Consider the following 19179-nt stretch of genomic DNA (forward strand, 5'->3'; position numbering starts at 1 on the left):
ATGAGTCTGGGTCCAGGGCACAGAAAATGGGCAAGTTGGGCGGAATTTATGAATTAGGGAGAACGAGTAGACAGCACATTAAAAAGCAGAGACATCACTCTGCCCACAAAGGTCTGTGTAGTCAAGGCTGTGATTTTTCCTGTGGTCATGTATGGATGTGAGAGTTGGACCATAAAGAAAGCTGAGCGCCGAAGAATTGATGCTTTTGAACTGTGGTGCTGGAGAAGACTCTTGAGAGTCCCTTGGACTGCAAGGAGATCCAACCAGTCAATCCTGAAGGAAATCAACCCTGAAATACTCATTGGAAGGACTAATGTTGAAGCTGAAGCTCCAATACTTTGGCCACCTGATGCAAAGAACTGACGAATTGGAAAAGGCCCTGATGCTGGGAAAGATTGAAGGCGGGAGGAGAAGAGGATGACAGAGGTTGAGATGATTGGATAGTGTCACCGACCGATTCAGTGGTCGTGAATCTGAGCAGACTCCTGGAGACAGTGAAGGACAGGGGAGCTTGGCATGCTGCAGTCCATGGGGTCGCGGGGTCAGGCGTGACTTAGCAGCTGAACAACAGCGACGGGATAAGCGCACTTGGGACACGGCAGAGAGCAGGGCCCTGCACTCCTGGGCTCTACAGGTCTGTGCAAAGACGCCCCTCCCAACCCGGAAGGACTCTCAGAAGGAGCGGTAAAGGCTTCCAGAGGAAAGGGGGCAGCTGGCCTGACACCTCCCACAGCGGAGAGAATTCGTGCGGACTCACACAGACCAGTAAACACGACACCACAGTGAGCGTGACTGCACTGCAGCTGCCAGCACCGGCAGGGACTTTACAGAAAAACAACAACAACAAAACGCCACATCATTTTGAGCAAAAAAGGCAATCACAGGAGGATGCACGAACTGTGATTACATTTATGTGAAATTCAGAAAGCGCCTAAACCCGGAAACACATTGTTAGAAATAATGCTTATACGTAAACATGCTTCTGAAAAACAGCACAGCGGTGACGGGCCCCTATTCAGGAGATAATTATTCCTGGGGAGGGTCGCGGCTCCCAGGGATGCTGGGGTATGGAAACGGCTATTTTTGGGCTCAGAGGGAGGTACTGGCGGGTCTGTTGTATCAGCGTTCTTTATACTTGGCATAAACATAGACATGTTTTTGTGTGCAGGCCGGATTGCCAGTTCTTTTCAAAGGAAGAGTGAGCTGGAGCTAACAGTGTGGATGGCAAGTGCATCTCGAGTGACGGGAGCTCCTCAGGGAAGGTGGTGCCAGGTAGGTCCCAGGGGAGTTTTCTAGATGGATCACCTAAAACAGGCCGGCTTGTCGATAGGAAGGGTTCACAGCTGGATCTGCACTGAGAAAATTCTGCACTCGATGTGGCCCAAACGTCTTAACACCTGCTTGACGAGTTTTACCTTCATCCATAACATGAGTTCACGTGTGGGTAGCAAACTAGACAAAGTCCTCTCCTGTCTGTGTAAATCCAGTAAGTTTTCTCCTAAAAGCGGCTCGTTCTCCCCATTAAAAACACATATGTCTTTCTCACGGAAGCCAGCTGAGTCTCCGGCACTCTGGGGTGTGAGTAATTCTGCTGCAGCGGTATTTCTGCCTCTACAAACCTCTAAAATGTTAATATGTATTATGACATGTTTGATTAGAGTGGAGGAGGAAACAACTCCCGGGTAGAAAGAGAAGAGGCTGCATGCCCAGACGGCTGGGTTACTGTGGTTACACAGCCTGGTTCGGCAGCCGCGGATTCTGCTGATGCGACAGGCGGACGGCTCCGCAGAGGCCACGAGGACTGTCTGGCTTGGCGACTTTGCTGCCTGGTTATACAGCCTGGCTGGTAAGTTCCTGACAGAGAAAAGAAGAGTCACTTCCCAGCTGTTCTGTGGCAGGACAAAATGTTAAATTTAGACCATGAAATGGCTCTGGAAGCAAAAGAACAGGTGGTAAATGGCTTCCGAGGCAGATGGCACACTAACGACTGTGTTCACCAGTCACTTGCTGAACCAGAGACCGTGGTGGCCACTCACGCGCTGCCTTTTTCACTTGAGCGCTTACGGAATGGGGGGAGAAGTCTTAAAAATAGCTGCCGTCATTCTTAAAAAGGATCACTTTGTTTCATCAGACAGGAGCAGACGCTGGTGTGGCAAGGTGGTTTTACCCTCCCTACGGTGGGTGCCCACTTCACACCCCACTGTAACATCGAGGGGTCCGCCGAGGGGTGCAGGTCAGAGGCCCCCCCGGAGAGGGCCCCCCTGGAGAGGGCCAGGAAGCAGGTCCTCCCCGCGGATCCTCTGGCACAGCTTCAGTTCTCCCCTGACAAACTCCACCTTCTCCTTAAAAACTAAAATATAGGATACAAGGCATGCTTTTCCCTGAACACGTTCCTTTCTCAACCTGAAAATTCCAAGGCTTCAGGAACAGTTGGGAATAAGGCGAAGCGTGTTAGCTGAGACCCGCTGGAAGGAAATGAAAAGAAGGGCAGCCAGCCCTCCCCGTCTGCTGACCCTCTTTAACCAGCTGCCCGCCCACGTCTGAGTGTCCTCCAGTGAGGTCTCTCCAGGTGAGCCCTCCTCTTCCCACCCTTTCCCTGACCTCACCCCTGATTCAGGAGCAAGCATGAGAGAGACGGCGTCAGAAATTACAGCAATCACGTGAACAAGTGGAAGAGTCTGTATTCATCCCATGGAGAATGGACACTGAGGTCCAGGCAATTGCTGGAGGGTTAGTCTTGGATGGTGCTTCAGGGCAGGCAGGGAGGGGACAACATGTCCTGCCAGCAGGTGACTCCCAGGCTGGGCAGGGGGGCGGCGACCGCACAGACTGACGTGAGCCAGTGGGAGACCCCGGGGTGCATGGAGTCTTCCAGAAGAGCAGTGGCAAGGACTAACTTGGCTGCACGTGCCAGCAAGGCTCTCGAAGAGAAAACCTGCTTTTGAACTGAATGTGGAATGGGTCAAGGGTTCTCTAGGGTATCTTATTTGAAATCCTAAACCATGACCAAGGCATATCATTCAGTGGTGCTCGTGGCTGATCTTCTTTCCAGCACCAAGCCTTCTTTTGGGTCCTTCGGTTACTGGATCAGAACTCTCCAGGGAGCTTCTTCACACACTGATCCTGGTCTCCACCAGGTAGGTGGACATCTAGACCATGAACTAGGCCTCCTCCATGGAGGCACCTCTAACATCTGGGGCCAGATTATCCTTCCCATGGGGCTATCTCAGAATGTCACATGTGTAGCTGACTCCCTGGTCTCTACACCAGCAACAACCACCAGGTCTCAACAAACAAAGAGCACTTCTGGCCGTGGGTGAGAGTCCCTGGGAGCAAGCTTCCCTCCGCTGAGAATCACACAGCTAAACCACACAGGCCTCCTGAGGTTATCAGGCTTTTACTACCAAGCCAAGGGCACAAATAAAATAGTCTAAATCATTTATCTAAAACGGAATTATCTTCTAAATAGAAACAGGGTTACTCAACTGTAGATACATTGAAGTTTACACACTTTTGTGACTTCCCTGGTGGTCCAGTGGGTACGAATCCAACTTCCAGTGCAGGGAATACAGGACTGATCCCTGGTCGGGGAACTAGATGGCACATGATATATAGCAAGTACTGAGCCCTGTGCTCTGGACCCCAAGAGCCATGGCTAGACATCCCAGTCCAGTTCAGCATCATGTGGCTGAAGTATTGGAGTTTCAGCTTCAGCATCAGTCCTTCCAATGAACACCCAGGGCTGATCTCCTTTAGGATGGACTGGTTGGATCTCCTTGCAGTCCAAGGGACTCTCAGGAGTCTTCTCCAACACCACAGTTGAAAAGCATCAATTCAAAAGACAACGCAGGCGCCGCAGAGGAGTCTATGTGCTACAACTGAGACCCAACACAGCCAAATGAATTCATATTAAAATCAATTTGAATACGGAGCAGTCTTCACGGGGAGGTGATCCTCTGAGGCTCTGAAACCTTTGCTGGCGATGCCACTCGGTCCCCTCAGTCGCCCTCCCCCCACCAGCCCTCCTTCCTCCCAAACCCCTCCCTCCTCCTCCTCACCTGCCTCAAGTGGGTTAGGGGTCTCCCAGCAGAAAGCACAGACCTCCATTGAGAGTCAGGACCATCCACTCTTCAGTCTCACTGGATCTCATTCCATGGGCTGCTGACAGTGGTTAAAAGCCCACCCTGACACACACTATCTGCCCTCGGTCTCTTTCAAGTCTTGGTTTCCAGAAAGCACCCCAGGGAAACACTGGGAAGGGTTTCCCCATGGGCACGGGCAGTCCCTCTCAAGTGCCTTCTGCTGACGTCAAGAGGAGCGAGCCGGGGCAGCCGGACTAGGAGCAGCTGGTCCTGCTTCCCCAAGAACCGCTTCCAGGGGCAGCCCTGGCAGAAGCGCATGCGCCACTGATGCCTGGGACTGGCCAAAGAGCCCAGAGGGCGCCCACCAGGCTGAGGTCATCGGCCCAGACAGACAGCCCCAGTTCCACCCCTGCAGTTATCAGGGTTTCCAGGAGAGAGGGACCAACGCCCTCAGCACAGAGCCTATTTCAGCAGCCGCCTGTTGAGTGCGGCCCGTCGTGCTCTGAGAGCCACTTCGGCAGTCTTCTAGATCCACGGATACCGCCTTCGTCTGACTGAACGCACATGATGGCACATTTGATTATAGAGCCTTATAAAATGCCAACACGGAAAGACGCCCGATGAGTATGTCGCTTTATAAATCACACGAGACATGAAGAGTGAAGCTGCCCCTGGGGTACACAGGGTCTGGTTTGGGGTTCTTTCTAAGATTAATTTGCTCAGAAAATAGTAAGTCATCCTTAATAAATGCCAATGGACTGATGGATTTTAACCAAAATCTTGACACAGCTGTAAATTATGTTCCACACAAGAGATTATCTGTGCGTTTTATTTATTCCCCCCATCACACCCAGAATGCATGTTCACTGACATGCTGTTCTTGAGAATACAACTTTCTATTGACCAACTAATTTACCAAATTAACACAGAAACATGCATGCCCAGGCCCAGTGTTGAGAAGACCACAGCACTTACACTAGGAACAAGCCCAGAAAGCCAGTAACACTCCCCGGTCTGGAAGTAATGAAACCAGGTTATCTCTAGTTCTCCCACAAAGATGCATTTTTGTGTGTGTGTGTGTGTATCACAATCCAGTGGTGTCTCTGTCACTGATAACAGAGCCATCAATGATATAACCCTGGAGAAGGAAATGGCAACCCACTCCAGTACTCTTGCCTGGGAAACCCACAGACAGAGGAGCCTGGCAGGCTACAGTCCACGAGGTCGCAAAGACTTGGACACGACTTAGCAATTAAACAAACAATGAAACTATACTAGTATACAATTCTAGGATTAACTCTGGTATAGAATCAATAATCCCACAGAATTTCTATCCAAGTCTTACTGTATCATGTGAAAAACTAGAACTCCAATAGATAGTACTAACTCACAAGACTCCAGCACTTGCTAAGTGTCCTCCAGATCAACCCTGCTTTTGTGACATTTAAGGACTGACCCAAACATGCACTCGCCAGGACGGCCGGGGCACACGCCTGCTGGTGACAGTGAGCAGGCACGCATGTGCAAGCTGAGGACAACCAGTCCAGGACCAGGCACTCCAGCTCCCTCATCCTCATCCCTCTCCTTCCTGAGACCCTCATCCTGCACCTCAGCTCACAACACCCGTGTCCGCCAGCCCCGCCTCGGCCCCGAGGACTTCGAACAGCAGGCCCACTGCATGGCGGACTCAGAGCCTTGGTGCCCCCTTGGCGCCCGGCCACGGGCTTTGGCGGGCCCCTGCACAGGCCCTGCCGTGATGGGGGACCCACCCCTCGTGCTCATAGCAGGCCCGGGCCAGCCCAGGAGGGACGGCTCAGGGAGAGCCCTGGGCGAGTCTGCGCTGTGTACTTTTTCATTTCATTAACTCGGATGCATGGTTCTTTTCCAGCACATTGCCTGTGCTTTCTTCCAAGTTCTGCCTCAGACAATTAGATATTTCTCTGTTATGTGCAACATTCCCATGAAGAGTAAGTAAAGGCGTGCCTCCTTTCTTCAAATAGAAACTTGACACTGTTTCATGGCAGGAAATGCCCAGGTTGACCCACTGACCCACGCAGCCTTGGTCAGTGGGACTGAGGTCCATGGGTGGTCTGAGGATGAGCATACCCGGGAACCCCTCCCCAGTGCGCCCAGCACCAGAACCCAGGAAACCATGGACCTGGAGGCCAGCAGGGCCCCACCTGGGCTGCCATGCTGTGGACTCTTGCCAGCCCATGGCTCGGAGAGACGGGGCTGGGTACTTACCGGGGAAGGGTGCGGTCCGCAAGGGCATTCTGATGGGCGCCAGGGTCAGCAAGTGGCAGGGCTGCACCCTGGAGGGGGCCGGGCCCCCGAGCCCCTCGGGATCCACGGAGACCACGGCTGTGGCGGCGGCGGCGACGGCCACGGTGGGGCCGCTGCCCAGGGGCCTAAGGCTGCTGTGACAACCACCTGCAGAGGGGGACAGGGAGGTCAGCACAGGATGCCCACGTCCACCGCAGATAATGCCATTTCATCACGGAGCATGTGAGCACCAAGAACACAAGAGCGTGGTGACCCCTTTCTTGGAAGCCCATGACCTGGCCACTGTCCCTGAAATAAGCGTGATGAGCTCTCAACCCGCCCAGATGCCACCTGTGCACAGAGCTGTGTGCCCTCAGGGCCACAGTCTCCAGAGGACAAGCCTGCCTTAGACAGAAGGCACTTTGCTGCCGCTCACAGTATGAGGGTCAGTAAACAAAGCCTCTTACACGCTCACCTCCATTTCTACACAGCCGCTAGGTCAACCGGTCTTCACTTGGTTGAATAGATGCCAAGCATGTTCTTGGTCTCAGGGACAGAGCTGCACGTCTCACACTTTGAATAGCAAAGGGCACACTTGATGCCAGATTCCTGCGTTTCTGTTCATTTCTGTCTTTCTGTATTTTCCAAGTGCGCTATGATGGCATTCAGACTTTTTAAATTTAATTTTTTATAGAGCAGGTTTAGAGTTACAGACAACTTGAGCAGAAAGTGCAGAGAATTCCCACATACTTCCCTCTTATCACCCGCTTGGATCGGGTGCTACATTCATGAACCAACACTGATACATTATGACCCCAAGTCTATATTTACATTACGGTTCACTGTTCGTGCTGTACATTCTACAAGTTTCATCAAAGGCAGAACTAAAAACCCTGTGTGCTCTGCCTGTTCATCTCCACAAGCCAGAAATGACTGAACACAATGAGGAAGACATGTCAGAAGCTGAGACGGGCTGAAAGCAAGGCCTCTTGCACCATTCGTCAAGGTGTGAAGAACTGATGCTTTTGAACTGTGGTGTTGGAGAAGACTCTTGAGAGTCCCTTGGACTGCAAGGAGGTCCAACCAGTCCATTCTGAAGGAGATCAGCCCTGGGATTTCTTTGGAAGGAATGATGCTAAAGCTGAAACTCCAGTACTTTGGCCACCTCATGCGAAGAGTTGACTCATTTGAAAAGACCCTGATGCTGGGAGGGATTGGGGGCAGGAGGAGAAGGGGACGACAGAGGATGAGATGGCTGGATGGCATCACCGACTCGATGGACGTGAGTTTGAGTGAACTCCGGGAGTTGGTGATGGACAGGGAGGCCCGGCGTGCTGCGATTCATGGGGTCGCAAAGAGTCAGACACAACTGAGTGACTGAACTGAGCTGAACTGAAAGCAAAGGAAACGTTCTTGAAGGCAATTAAAAGTGTTGCTGTAGAAGCTGCAGCAAGTTATTCAGAAGATCTAGCTAAGATAACTCATGAAGATGACTATACTAAATCATGTATTTTCAATGTAGACCAAACAGCCTTCTATTGAAAGAAGATGGCATCTAGGACTTTCTTAGCTAGAGAGGAGAAGTCAATGCTTTAAAGCTTCAAAGGGCAGGCCGACTCTCTTGTTAGGGGCTATCGCAGGTAGTCCCTAACTTTAAGTTGAAGCCAATACATTCACCATTCCAAAAATCCCAGGGCCCTTAAGCATTATGCTAAATCTACCCTCCTGTGCTCTACAAACAGGATAGCAATAGCACATCTCTTTACGACAGGCTTACTAAACATTTGAAGCCCACTGCTGAGACCTACTTCTCAGGAAAAAGAAAAAAAACAGATTTATTTCAAAATATTACTGCTCATTGACAATGCTCCTGGTCACCCAGGAACTTTGACACACAGGACAGACAGGACATTAATATTCTCATGCCTGCTAATGCAGCATCCATTCTTCAGCCCATGGACACAGGAGTCACTTGGACTTCTAAGTCTTATTATGTAAGAATTACATTTCATAAAGCTGCTGCTGCATGCTCAGCTGTGTCTGATTCTTTGCAACCCCATGGACTGCGGCCACCAGGCTCCTCTATCCATGGGATTTCCCAGGCAAGAATACTCGAGTGGGCTGCCATTTCTTCTTCAAGAGGATCTTGCTGACCCAGGGATTGAACCTGTCTTCTGCATCGAGAGCTAAATTCTTTACCACCGATCCACCTGGAAAGCCCCTTAGAAGGCTATAGCTGCCATACACAATGATTTCTCTGGTGGATCTGGGAAAAGTCAACTGAAAGCCTTCTGCAAAGGATTCACCATTCAAAATGTCATTAAGAATATCTAAGATTCCTGGGAAGAGATCAAACCATCAACCTTAACAGGAGTTTAGATGAAGTTGATTCCAAGCTTCGTGGGCGACTTTGAGGGCAGTAGGGAGGGAACCACAGATGTCGTGGAAAGAGCGGGAGAACTCGAGTGAGACGCGGCACCTGAAGACATGCGTGAACTGTTGCGCGTTTGTGCTAAACTTTATGGATGAGCACGGAGCTGCCTCTTAAGGATGAGCAGAGAGAGCGGTTCTTTGAGATGGAATCTACACCTGGTGAAGGAGCTATAACAACTGCTGAAATGACAGCAAAGCATGTTGACTATCGCATACACTTAGCTGAGAAAGCAGTGAGAAGGTGCGGGAGCACTGACTCAAGTTTTGGAAGAAGGTCTACTGTGAGTACAATGCCATCAGATGACACTGCAGGCAAAAGAGGAGTCATTCTTGAGAAGAAATAAACTTATGCGGCAAATTCACTGCTGTATTATTTGAATAAATGGCTGCAGCCACCCCAAGCTTTGGCAACATCACCCTGATCAGCCAACAGCCGTCAGCATCACGCAAATTCCTCCAGCAAAAAGGCCACAACCCGTGAAGGCTCAGATGACGGTCAGCAGTTATTGGCAATAAGGTATTTTTTAATTAAGGAATGTACGCTGTTTTACACACAATGCTATTGCACACTTAATGGGCTGTAGGATAATGCAAAGATATTGTTTATATGCATTTGGAAGCCAAAACGTTGCTTTATTGCTGTATTTCTTTTATTGCAGTGGTCGGGAACCAAACCCGCTATATCTCCCAAGTGTGTCTGTTTGTATTTAAGGTCCCCTATGTCTTTTCGTGGCTAGAGGGCTCATTTCCTTTTATTACTGAGTAATATTCCACTGTATGGATATACCACAGTTCACCCATTCACCTGCTGAAGGCTTTCCTGGTTGTTTTTAAGTATTTAACATTACGAATAAAACTGTTGCAAATGTTTGTGTGCATGTTTTTGTTTGGACATGAGTTCTCAACTCATTTGGGTAAATATCAAGGAATGCAACTGCTGGGTCACACAGTAAGACACCTTTTGCTTTATAAGAAACTGCCAGACTGTCCGGCAAAGCGGCTGCACCTTTTCACACCCCACCAGCCATGAAGCAGAGCTCACGTTGCCCCACAGCCCATCTGCACTTGGCATCAGTGCTCTGGGTTTCAGACATTCCAGCAGGGCGCAGCGGTGTCTCATTGTCACACACAGATGTAAAGTCAGGGGAAAACCCACTGTTCAATATATATTGTCTTACTTAATAAAAACACATTATAAAAAGGTATAAAGTGGAGAAAATAAGTGTCTAAAAACATCCGCACAGCCCCCGCAGCTGAACACTGTGGACCTTCTGCCGTGTAGCCAACCAGAAGTTTCCAGAGGCAAGGTCTGGACTGCGCGCACACTGCCTGCACTGCTCCTCCACGAGGCGTTAGAATAAACACGTCCCCCGTCATTAAATGGCCCTCCCAAGTCCAGTTATTAACTAGAGCCTAGTATTCCCAGCAATGGACCCAGCGCACAAAATTGCCTATTCACTTAACCAGCCACCATTACAGCAGGGGTTGCCCGGTCAATAGCTCTGCGGGCACAGATTCCGCTGGCAATGCTGGAGACACAGGAGACACAGGTTCAATCCCGGGGTCAAGGAGATCCCCTGGAGAAGGAAATGGCAACTGACTACAGTATTCTTGCCTGAAAAAAAAAACCCTATGGACAGAGGAGCCTAGTGGGCTACAGTCCACAGGGCCGCACAGAGCCAGAGTGACTAAACATACAGTATAAATAAGCATGACTTATATGACTGTGTTTAAAAAAAAGTTACTTTCTGCATTTCGTGCCTAATCCAGGATGGCTGTTCAGGGTCAAAGCAGGGTGAGCATTTTAGGGTATGCAGGGTCAGTTTAATAAGGTAATTCTGAGAAAGCCCACACACGGTGAGGCTTCACACAAAAATTTCTTTGTAATTTCAGCTTCCCTCCTTCAGGACTCCTGTGTGTCATCTCACCACCGGTGCTGTCAGTGGAGTTTAACTCCTTGGCCGTGTTCAGAGTCAGGTCTGCCGCTGTGACACAGGGCTTCAGAGGACTGCGATTCTCGAAGCCACGGTCGCTGACCTTGGTGGTAGGCTACTCTCGAATTTGTTGAATAACTGGATCTTTGGTTCAAAATGAAGATGGTCTTGAAGCAAAGGATGAGAGAGTAACTAAGAGTGAGTTGAACAGTTGCCAAGGCAAGAGCATTTTACAGATGGGCATGTGGGAACAGCTTTATCTTCGAGTGATTTTGCTGTCAAAAATGATGATTCAACCAAAGGAAAAAAAAAACAAAACCTTATCTGCCTCTTAAAAAAAAGAAAAAACCTCAGAAAGATAGCTTTTAACCTGCTTTGCATCCATTTGGGTACATATAAAAATGCACCACTCACTAGTTAGAGCACAAAATTGACTGCATAATATCAGTGGAAATAGAAAGTTAATAATCAATGTTGCCAAAATTACTGTCATAATTGGTGGACGAGATGAGACGGAAAGAAGGGATCTTGTCACCGCCAGGCTCCCACCAGCTCAGCCTTGCTCAGGCGCATCGAGTGTCGATGCTAGAGCCAGGTACTAGGTGAGGGAGGAGGAGCTGGTTCCCGGCCTCCAAGACATGGAGCACAGGTGAGCGCAACCCGGGCCGGCAGCTGGAAGAGGCAGCACGTGCCGGGAGGGGAGCGGCTCAGGAGCCCCCTGTGACCCCTGTCTGGAGTCCAACACGGGCAGGAGTCACTGGCAGCGTCCCTCCCCTCTCCATCCCCCGGTGCCCCCAGGACAGGTGTTTATGGAGCGTCTCCACCTGTCAGCCTGCACACAGCCTGGAGCAGGAAAGATGAGGCCATGGGAGGCACTGATGCAAAAGATGATCGCCCGCAGGGACACGCTGCCCGTGGGCCCCAGCCAAGAGGCGCGCGGGGAGGACGGGCCCCGGGAAGCCAGCTGCTCCTCGGGAGAGGCCTCTGAGCCGAGCCTTGGAAGACGAGCAGGCACTCAATAAATTGTGTCAACTGATAAGTCATTATCATAACTTGCTTTCCCCAAAGGACTGCAGAGAATCCCTTAGTTGAGTAAATAAACTGAGATAAGAGGTCCAGCCAAAAAATAAGAAAAAAAAAAACTGCTAAGCCAGCTAAGAGATAAGCCAGAAATGCTCTCCCATAAGGATTACTTATAAAATCAATGTTTTAAGCAAAACAGTAATTAACCGTGTGCTTCCCTTGGAGGCGGCCGGCAGCCGCGGGTTCACCGGTCGGGCTCACGGACTTGTTCTGCCACTTCCGTCACGGCCGCCACCCCCCAGCCCCGCCTCCGACGGCCAAACGTGCAAAGAAGCACTGCCTGCGCTCTACTCTGAGTGACCCCAGGGGAGCCACGCGCAGGAGCACCTCCACGGCCCTTGTTTGCAGCCAGAGCGTGGGACTCACCGCGATTCGGGGAACTCACAGGGGCCCTGGACAAAGTCCGCACTGACCCCTGGGCCAGACGTGTCTGCCCCGGGCAGGGTGGGTGCTGGGGCCCCTCTGGCTTAACACACCCTCCCTCCCCCTGGGCGGGCTGCAGTGTCGGCACGGGGGTCTCCTTCGAGCCGCCAGAGCCCACCCTGTGGTCCGCACGGGGGCCTCGGGTCACTGACACACCGAGGGAGGCCTCACAGGACATGGAGCATGGGCTCCGTGCGGACCACTGGCCTCTCCCATCACCGTCCTCCAAACCCAGAGCCCAGCCAGCAGCTAGAGTCTGCTTTTCCCAGGATTCAACAGAAAAAAAAGGAAGAGAAAGGCCGGTGGCCCTGGGGTGGCGGGACAGACAGGGGCTCTGGAACCATCTAGGCTGAGCTGCCCGTCAGGCGCTGTGAGCTCTGGGGTATCCACGCGGGCTGGGTGGCCCAGTCTGTTCCGGTCTCCTGGGTTTTCTCTTCCTCTCAGGCCTGCCCTGGACTCTCAGCCCCAGGGTCTCCATCAGTGGCCGCATTCGGCGGGGGGTAGGGGAGCGGCAGTGCTGGAGAAGACCCCCGCCGTGTCCCTGCTGTGGAAGGCCTGCCCTGGCACTGGAGGGTCCTCGGAATTTTGACCACCAGCGGGCTGCAGGGTACGTAAGCCGCTAGAGACCTCACTCCCGTATCCGTCCAGAAGAGCTGGGTAAAGGCCTCGCCTGGAGCATCAGATGCTGAATACACTGTGGAGAGGAAGACCCTTGTCTTGGGCTGCAGAGGGTGCGGCAGAAACAGCAGGACGGGGCGGGTCTTCTGATGACGAGGATGCGCGCCTGATGTGCAGGAGATGCCGTGCTCTCCGCTCGGCCACGGCCCCGAAGAACAGACAGTCATCAGTTTCTTTCTTTGTTCAGCGCACGATTCAGCTGATGTGGAATCCTCCAGGTGAGCTATCTGCCAACTGGTCATAATTCCTGCAAACACAAGTGCGTGGTCGAGAGGAGACTTCACGCAGCTGTCCGCGTGCGGGGCTTCGCCTGTGTTCACACATGGAAGGCGGGTCAGGGGTCTTCAGTGACACTTGTGGCTTTGACACGTGAGCAGAGGGAAGGACAAGGGGATAGAGTCAGAACTCAGGCTCGTCCTTCCTGCCCTGTCCGCTGCAGGCATGTGTCCCTGCGCCCTGACCTCTAGCTGCGGGGAATAAGGAAATCCATCAGCCTTTACCCGGCTGCTTCTAGAAAGAGCAGCGATGGGTCTTGGTGTCTACAGGACAAGCCAGTGCCCAGCTCCTGCCCGTGTGTTTGATTCTGTTTGCCTTTCTTGGTGTTTGTCATTCTGGCGGTTTTCTGAAGGAGATGTCCAATTCCTGGTTTTGGTCAAGTTTTCCACATGCTGAGGAAGCAAACCCAGGAGCTGGGCTGGTTGGTCACCAAGCTCCAGGATGCTCTCACGCTGCCCCCAAAGTGTCTGTCTCTGGACCAGCTCTGGCTGTGTGTGAGCTGCCCAGGATGCCCACCACGTTTGTCTTCTCTGCCCCCCAACACCTAGGCAGCACCCCTGTGATGACGGAATCTGTTTGCCGGAACCCCACAGGGGTGGCGAGTCGGTGACCCTGCAGTCCAGCCACTGACATCACCCTGCTCCCTCCTCCAGACTGTGGCCCAGGCATCCTAGTAACCTGAGCGCAGAGGAGACTCCGCTCCTCTTGCTAGGACTGCCGGCCGCCCACCACCGTGGAGTGAGCACCACCCCTTCCTGAGGCAACTCTTCCCAGCTCCCTGCAGCCGCCGGTTACATGCAGACCCACAAGGAACAGGGTCTCATACACACCGCCTCCTGCCGCAGAGGGGGGCTCTGACACTGCCCTTGACCCAGCACCCCCTTCATGCCCACTTTAGACGCAACCGCTGATGTGTGTGTCTGCCTCCCCAGGGGTCCCAGGGACCTGCAGTGCTCAGGCCCAGCCCAACCACGATAGGAGGGCACACAAGGTGGGGAGGTTCTCAGAAAGCTCTCTGCTCCATCTTTCCTGGAAAGAAGAAAATACTGTCAGGATTTGCCCCCAAGCAACAGTCAGCGGTCAGAGGGCTCCCAGAACCCAAATGACAGTCTGCTGTGAGGAACGCCCCAAGAGAAGGAAAACTCTCCGTTCAAAAATCCCCCATTTCCTACCGTCTGGTGTCAAGAACAACCGCGTGTTGTCTTGGCCTGTCGTACAGGAGTGACCGTCCTCGGAGTCTCGTCCCCTCACTGCCCTGCCGGGCTGCCAGTGCACCAGCCTCGGGCTCCTAGACCCGGAGGCCCTGGAAAGCGAGGACTGGGAGCGGCATGTCTGGAAGGACCTACGTCTCCATATTCTAAAGGGTCATTCCGTTCCTAAAAGGACACTCCGTGCAGAGTCCAGCCTCTGGACCCACGGAGCAGGGTGATGTCTGCTCATGGAGGACACACGAGTGTTGCCAGGGCTGACTCTGGATCCTCCATCAGAACCTTGCCCCCTGCCCCCCAATAGGAACTAAAGAAAGTGGAAGTGAAGTCACTCAGTCGTGTCTGACTCTTGGAGACCCCAAGGACTGTAGCCTATGAGGCTCCTCCGTCCAAGGGATATTCCAGGCAAGAGTACTAGAGTGGGCTGCCATTCCCTTCTCCAGAGTATCTTCCCGACCCAGGGATCGAACTCAGGTCTCCCGCATTGGAAGCAAGATGCTTTACCGTCTGAGCCACCAGGGAAGTCAATAGCAACTAAGGCGAACCTTTAAGTCCTGGTCTGGAGACCAAGAAAGGAAGCTTCTCTTTCAGAGAGAAAAGCAAAAAGCAGATGGAACCAAGATGGGAATGAACTTGAGCTCATTCTCTGCAGATGTTACTACATTAACAGCTCAATGTCAGGTACCAGTGGCCTTGACCAGAAATCACAGAACCAAAAACAGATGAACAAGGAAGGTTCCCCAGTCCCTTGGAACCCCCGCCTTTCCCAGGAGACCTCATTAGCCTCACGCTCCCCCCATCTTTACTCTTAAAATCAAATCCCTCACCATGTGGACGAGAAGTCCATCTATGAACCAAGTCCCTGCTTCCCCATTCTTTGGCCACTGAATAAAGCTAATACTCCGTGCATGTGTGTGCTAAGACACTTCAGTCTTGCCCGACTCTTTGCAGCCTCATTTACTGTAGTCAGGCTCCTCTGATCATGGGATTTCTCAGGCAAGAATACCAGAGTGGGTTGCTGTTTCCTTCTCCAGGAGACCTTCCCAGCCCAGGGACTGAACCCATGTCTCTTATGTCTTCTGTATCGGCAGGCAGGCTCTTTACCACTAACACCATCTGGGAAGCCTGGCGCAGCGCAGGTTTCGGTTCCGGTTTCGTTATTCGGCTGCATGAGCCCAAGTGTGAAAGAACATTCTTCCCCGGGGCAGAGGGTCTCGGCTGGGTGAGGGGTCCATCGACTTAATTCTATAACACAAGCCTGGCTCCCAAGTGCGCACGTTTACTTCTGTTTGCCTCTCTCGGTTCAGTTCAGTTCAGTCGCTCAGTCATGTCTGACTCTTTGCAACCCCATGAATCGCAGCATGCCAGGCCTCCCTGTCCATCACCAACTCCCGGAGTTCACTCAGACTCATGTCCATCAAGTTGGTGATGCCATCCAGCCATCTCATCCTCTGTCGTCCCCTTCTCCTCTTTCCCCCAATCCCTCCCAGCATCAGGGTCTTTTCCAATGAGTCAACTCTTCACATGAGGTGGCCAAACTACTGGAGCTTCAGCTTTAGCATCATTCCCTCCAAAGAACATCCAGGGCTGATCTCCTTCAGAATGGACTGGTTGGATCTCCTTACAGTCCAAGGGACTCTCAAGAGTCTTCTCCAACACCACAGTTCAAAAGCACCAATTCTTCGGCGCTCAGCCTTCTTCACATTCCAACTCTCACATCCATACATGACCACTGGAAAAACCATAGCCTTGACTAGACGGACCTTTGTTGGCAAAGTAATGTCTCTGCTTTTGAATATGCTGTCTAGGTTGGTCATAACTTTTCTTCCAAGGAGTAAGCATCTTTTAATTTCATGGCTGCAGTCACCATCTGCAGTGATTTTGGAGCCCAAAATATAAAGTCTGACACTGTTTCCACTGTTTCCCCATCTATTTCCCATGAAGTGATGGAACCAGATGCCATGACCTTCGTTTTCTGAATGTTGAGCTTTAAGCCAACTTTTTCACTCTCCTCTTTCACTTTCATCAAGAGGCTTTTTAGTTCCTCTTCACTTTCTGCCATAAGGGTGGTGTCATCTGCACATCTGAGGTTATTGATATTTCTCCCGGCAATCTTGATTCCAGCTTGTGTTTCTTCCAGTCCAGCATTTCTCATGATGTACTCTGCATACAAGTTAAATAAGCAGAGCGACAATATACAGCCTTGACGTACTCCTTTTCCTCTTTGGAACCAGTCTGTTGTTCCATGTCCAGTTCTAACTGTTGCTTCCTGACCTGCATATAGGTTTCTCAAGAGGCAGGTCAGGTGGTCTGGTATTCCCATCTCTTTCAGAATTTTCCACAGTTTATTGTGATCCACACAGTCAAAGGCTTCTGCCTCCCCTCATTTCAGACACTCGGAAGATGACTTTCCCATCAAGTCCTCTCCATCTACCACAGAACCCAGTCTCGGCGGGCATGTGTGGTGCAGACCTGCTCTGCAAAGGGAGGATTGCAGTCCGCTTGTCTCTCTTAAAACTTCAGGAACCAGCCCTTCCCAAGGAGGCTCTGCCACCTGACTTGTCTTACTCCACCTTCGTCTGCACATCTGCACACATTTCCACTTGCGTCCTGGCGCTGGGCTGCCCTGTTGGCCCCTGATACACGCAGGCTGTGGACACAGACCCTGAAGACGCCACGGCAGTGTCAGAGACCCCCTGCCCCAGGGTGACTGAGGATCCCTCCAGCTCCTCGTCCCTGACCGGGGGATGAAATGCCCTCCCCACGCTGATGCTGGCACTGAGCCCCAGGTAGGAGTAGTCCGGCCCCTTCCCCTCCCATATGGAGAGGAGCAGGTGTGGCTTTGATACATGTCTCTGTTGGGGACACTGAAGACACGCGCTCCGACGGTGCCCTGGGCCCACCTGGTTGGTGACCCAGGACCTGCCCGCCCTGGGCACAAGCCCACACGCCTAAGCAGAGCCACCCTTGGAGCCGCATCACAGCCCGGGAGCCCCCCGCCCCCACCACAGATGGTACAGGCGAGCACGTATGAGTTAGCTCGCGCTAAGAGGGGGCAAATTCACTACCTTTGTGCTCGGGGTAGACATCCTAATTTATTGCTGTTTTTGTGATTTCACGTAACTTGGTGTGCAAGTTTGAATATCCACTATTAAAGTCAGAGATTAATTACATGGCCCCAAAGAACAAATTGCTGCTAATACTGGGTGATCTAAACACCCTGATGTAGTGAACAGTCAGTGAAGAAAAGGGGAGGAGAAGGGGCAACAACCATCTTCATTAGCAAACGATGGACTGAGGGCGACAGTAACACCTAAGGGGCCGACAGCCCAGCCTCCCCCTCCAACTCCCAGCCCCCTGGGGGAAGGCGTGGGGTGTGTGGCTGGTGGGGGGCGGCGTGGGGAGGGACTGTGACAGTCCACGCCCCCAGCCGAGCTGGACCCCAGGGCAGGCTCAGCAGAGCAAGGCCCCCACCAGCCTCACTTTCCATGGAAACCTCCAGACCTCGCACTTTAACAACCTCCTTGAGGGCAGGACGGTGTTCTCAGGACGCGTCCAGGTGGATACAGCAGGCGCCTAACCAACGCACGGCAACCCTGTGGCTCCCAGGCAGCACTCGGCTCCGGGTGGATTCATTCCAGATGCGCTTGAGTGACCTCAGTGGGTCCAAGCAGATTCTCCACCCTCTGAGTTTACTCCTAGAGGGGTCACCTGTGGGGGAGCGGGCCACGCCTGCCCCATGGAGCGTCCCAGGGTGCACGCAACTGTCCCTGAAAAGACTGTCATTTTCTACGAATGCAGTGGCAGTGGCAAAAACACAGCCTTTTGCCCGGAAACAAAGGCATTTCCCTGTGAAAGTCACAGCAGGTGGATTCCGTCCCTCCCACCAGCCTGAGGTTTTGGTGACCTTGAAAAAGACATGGCCTGTGTGTCTGCACAGCAACAAAAGGCGTGGGGAGGGCTTCGGTCAGACGTTTACTGACATGACCTGCCCATCACCCAGCAGCTGCTGTCCAGCTGCTTCATTATGTTCAGTGCACAGGACTTACAAGCACCGCTCACGGGTCTCATCACCTCCCACAGCAGCTGTGAAGCCCAGGAATGATGCCCAGCCCTGTCTCTCTCTACAGAGAAGCATTTAGACAGTGACGCCATCAACGAGCTGACGGTTTTCAGGGATTTTCCTGCTTGCTCGTGTGTCTCTCCATTATGAAATTAAGGTGATTGACTGCCTCGTAATGGAGACACCAACCCACCTTTCCCTTCAGCCCCGGCCAGCAGTGGGTGCTGTCCTGAGCCCCCAGGGGATGGTGTGAGGCCATCACAGGGCTGGTCGGAGGGTCTCCTGGACCCTCGCTGGATGGGGCTTTCATAGGTCACGCCCACACTGATCGCGCCACTGCTCAGAACCCCAGCACTCCCAGGAGACAGCCTCTGGACCAGGGCTGCATCCATACCCCCAGTGAAGATGTACGGTGTTTGAGGACAGGAGCCTCTGAGACAGGAACTGGCATAGACATGTCCTCGCCATCTGTAGCTGCGGCTGAAATGTGCTGTGTGGAACCACGGTTCAGCAAATAGGGGGCACTGGTGCCTGTCCTTGTAGAACTGATACCCTGGAGAGATGAAAACGTGAGTTTGCAGAATCAAAGTGTGCGTCGGGGTTGGGGTCTGACATCCTTGCTGATGCAGGAGCAGTAGGGAGCAGCTCTTCTCTCACACGCAGACCGGTCCAGGGAGCCGGGCAGCCCAGGTGGTCTGGTTCAACACTGCCTCCCTGGAAACCAGCCCAGCATCCCC

At 52.4% G+C, this 19179-nt stretch overlaps 1 protein-coding gene across 1 annotated transcript in view; it reads right to left on the reverse strand.

Moving 5' to 3' along the window:
* TCERG1L (transcription elongation regulator 1 like) overlaps positions 1 to 19179 on the reverse strand; it is a 195890-nt gene that overhangs the window by 151381 nt on the left and 25330 nt on the right. Inside the window, exon 3 of the mRNA XM_070780406.1 lies at positions 6327 to 6512. Within this exon, the coding sequence (XP_070636507.1) occupies positions 6327 to 6512 (186 nt within the window). The remainder of the gene's footprint in view (positions 1 to 6326; positions 6513 to 19179) is intronic.

Source organism: Bos indicus, chromosome 26, assembly GCF_029378745.1.
Source record: "Bos indicus isolate NIAB-ARS_2022 breed Sahiwal x Tharparkar chromosome 26, NIAB-ARS_B.indTharparkar_mat_pri_1.0, whole genome shotgun sequence".
NCBI classification, from domain to species: domain Eukaryota; kingdom Metazoa; phylum Chordata; class Mammalia; order Artiodactyla; family Bovidae; genus Bos; species Bos indicus.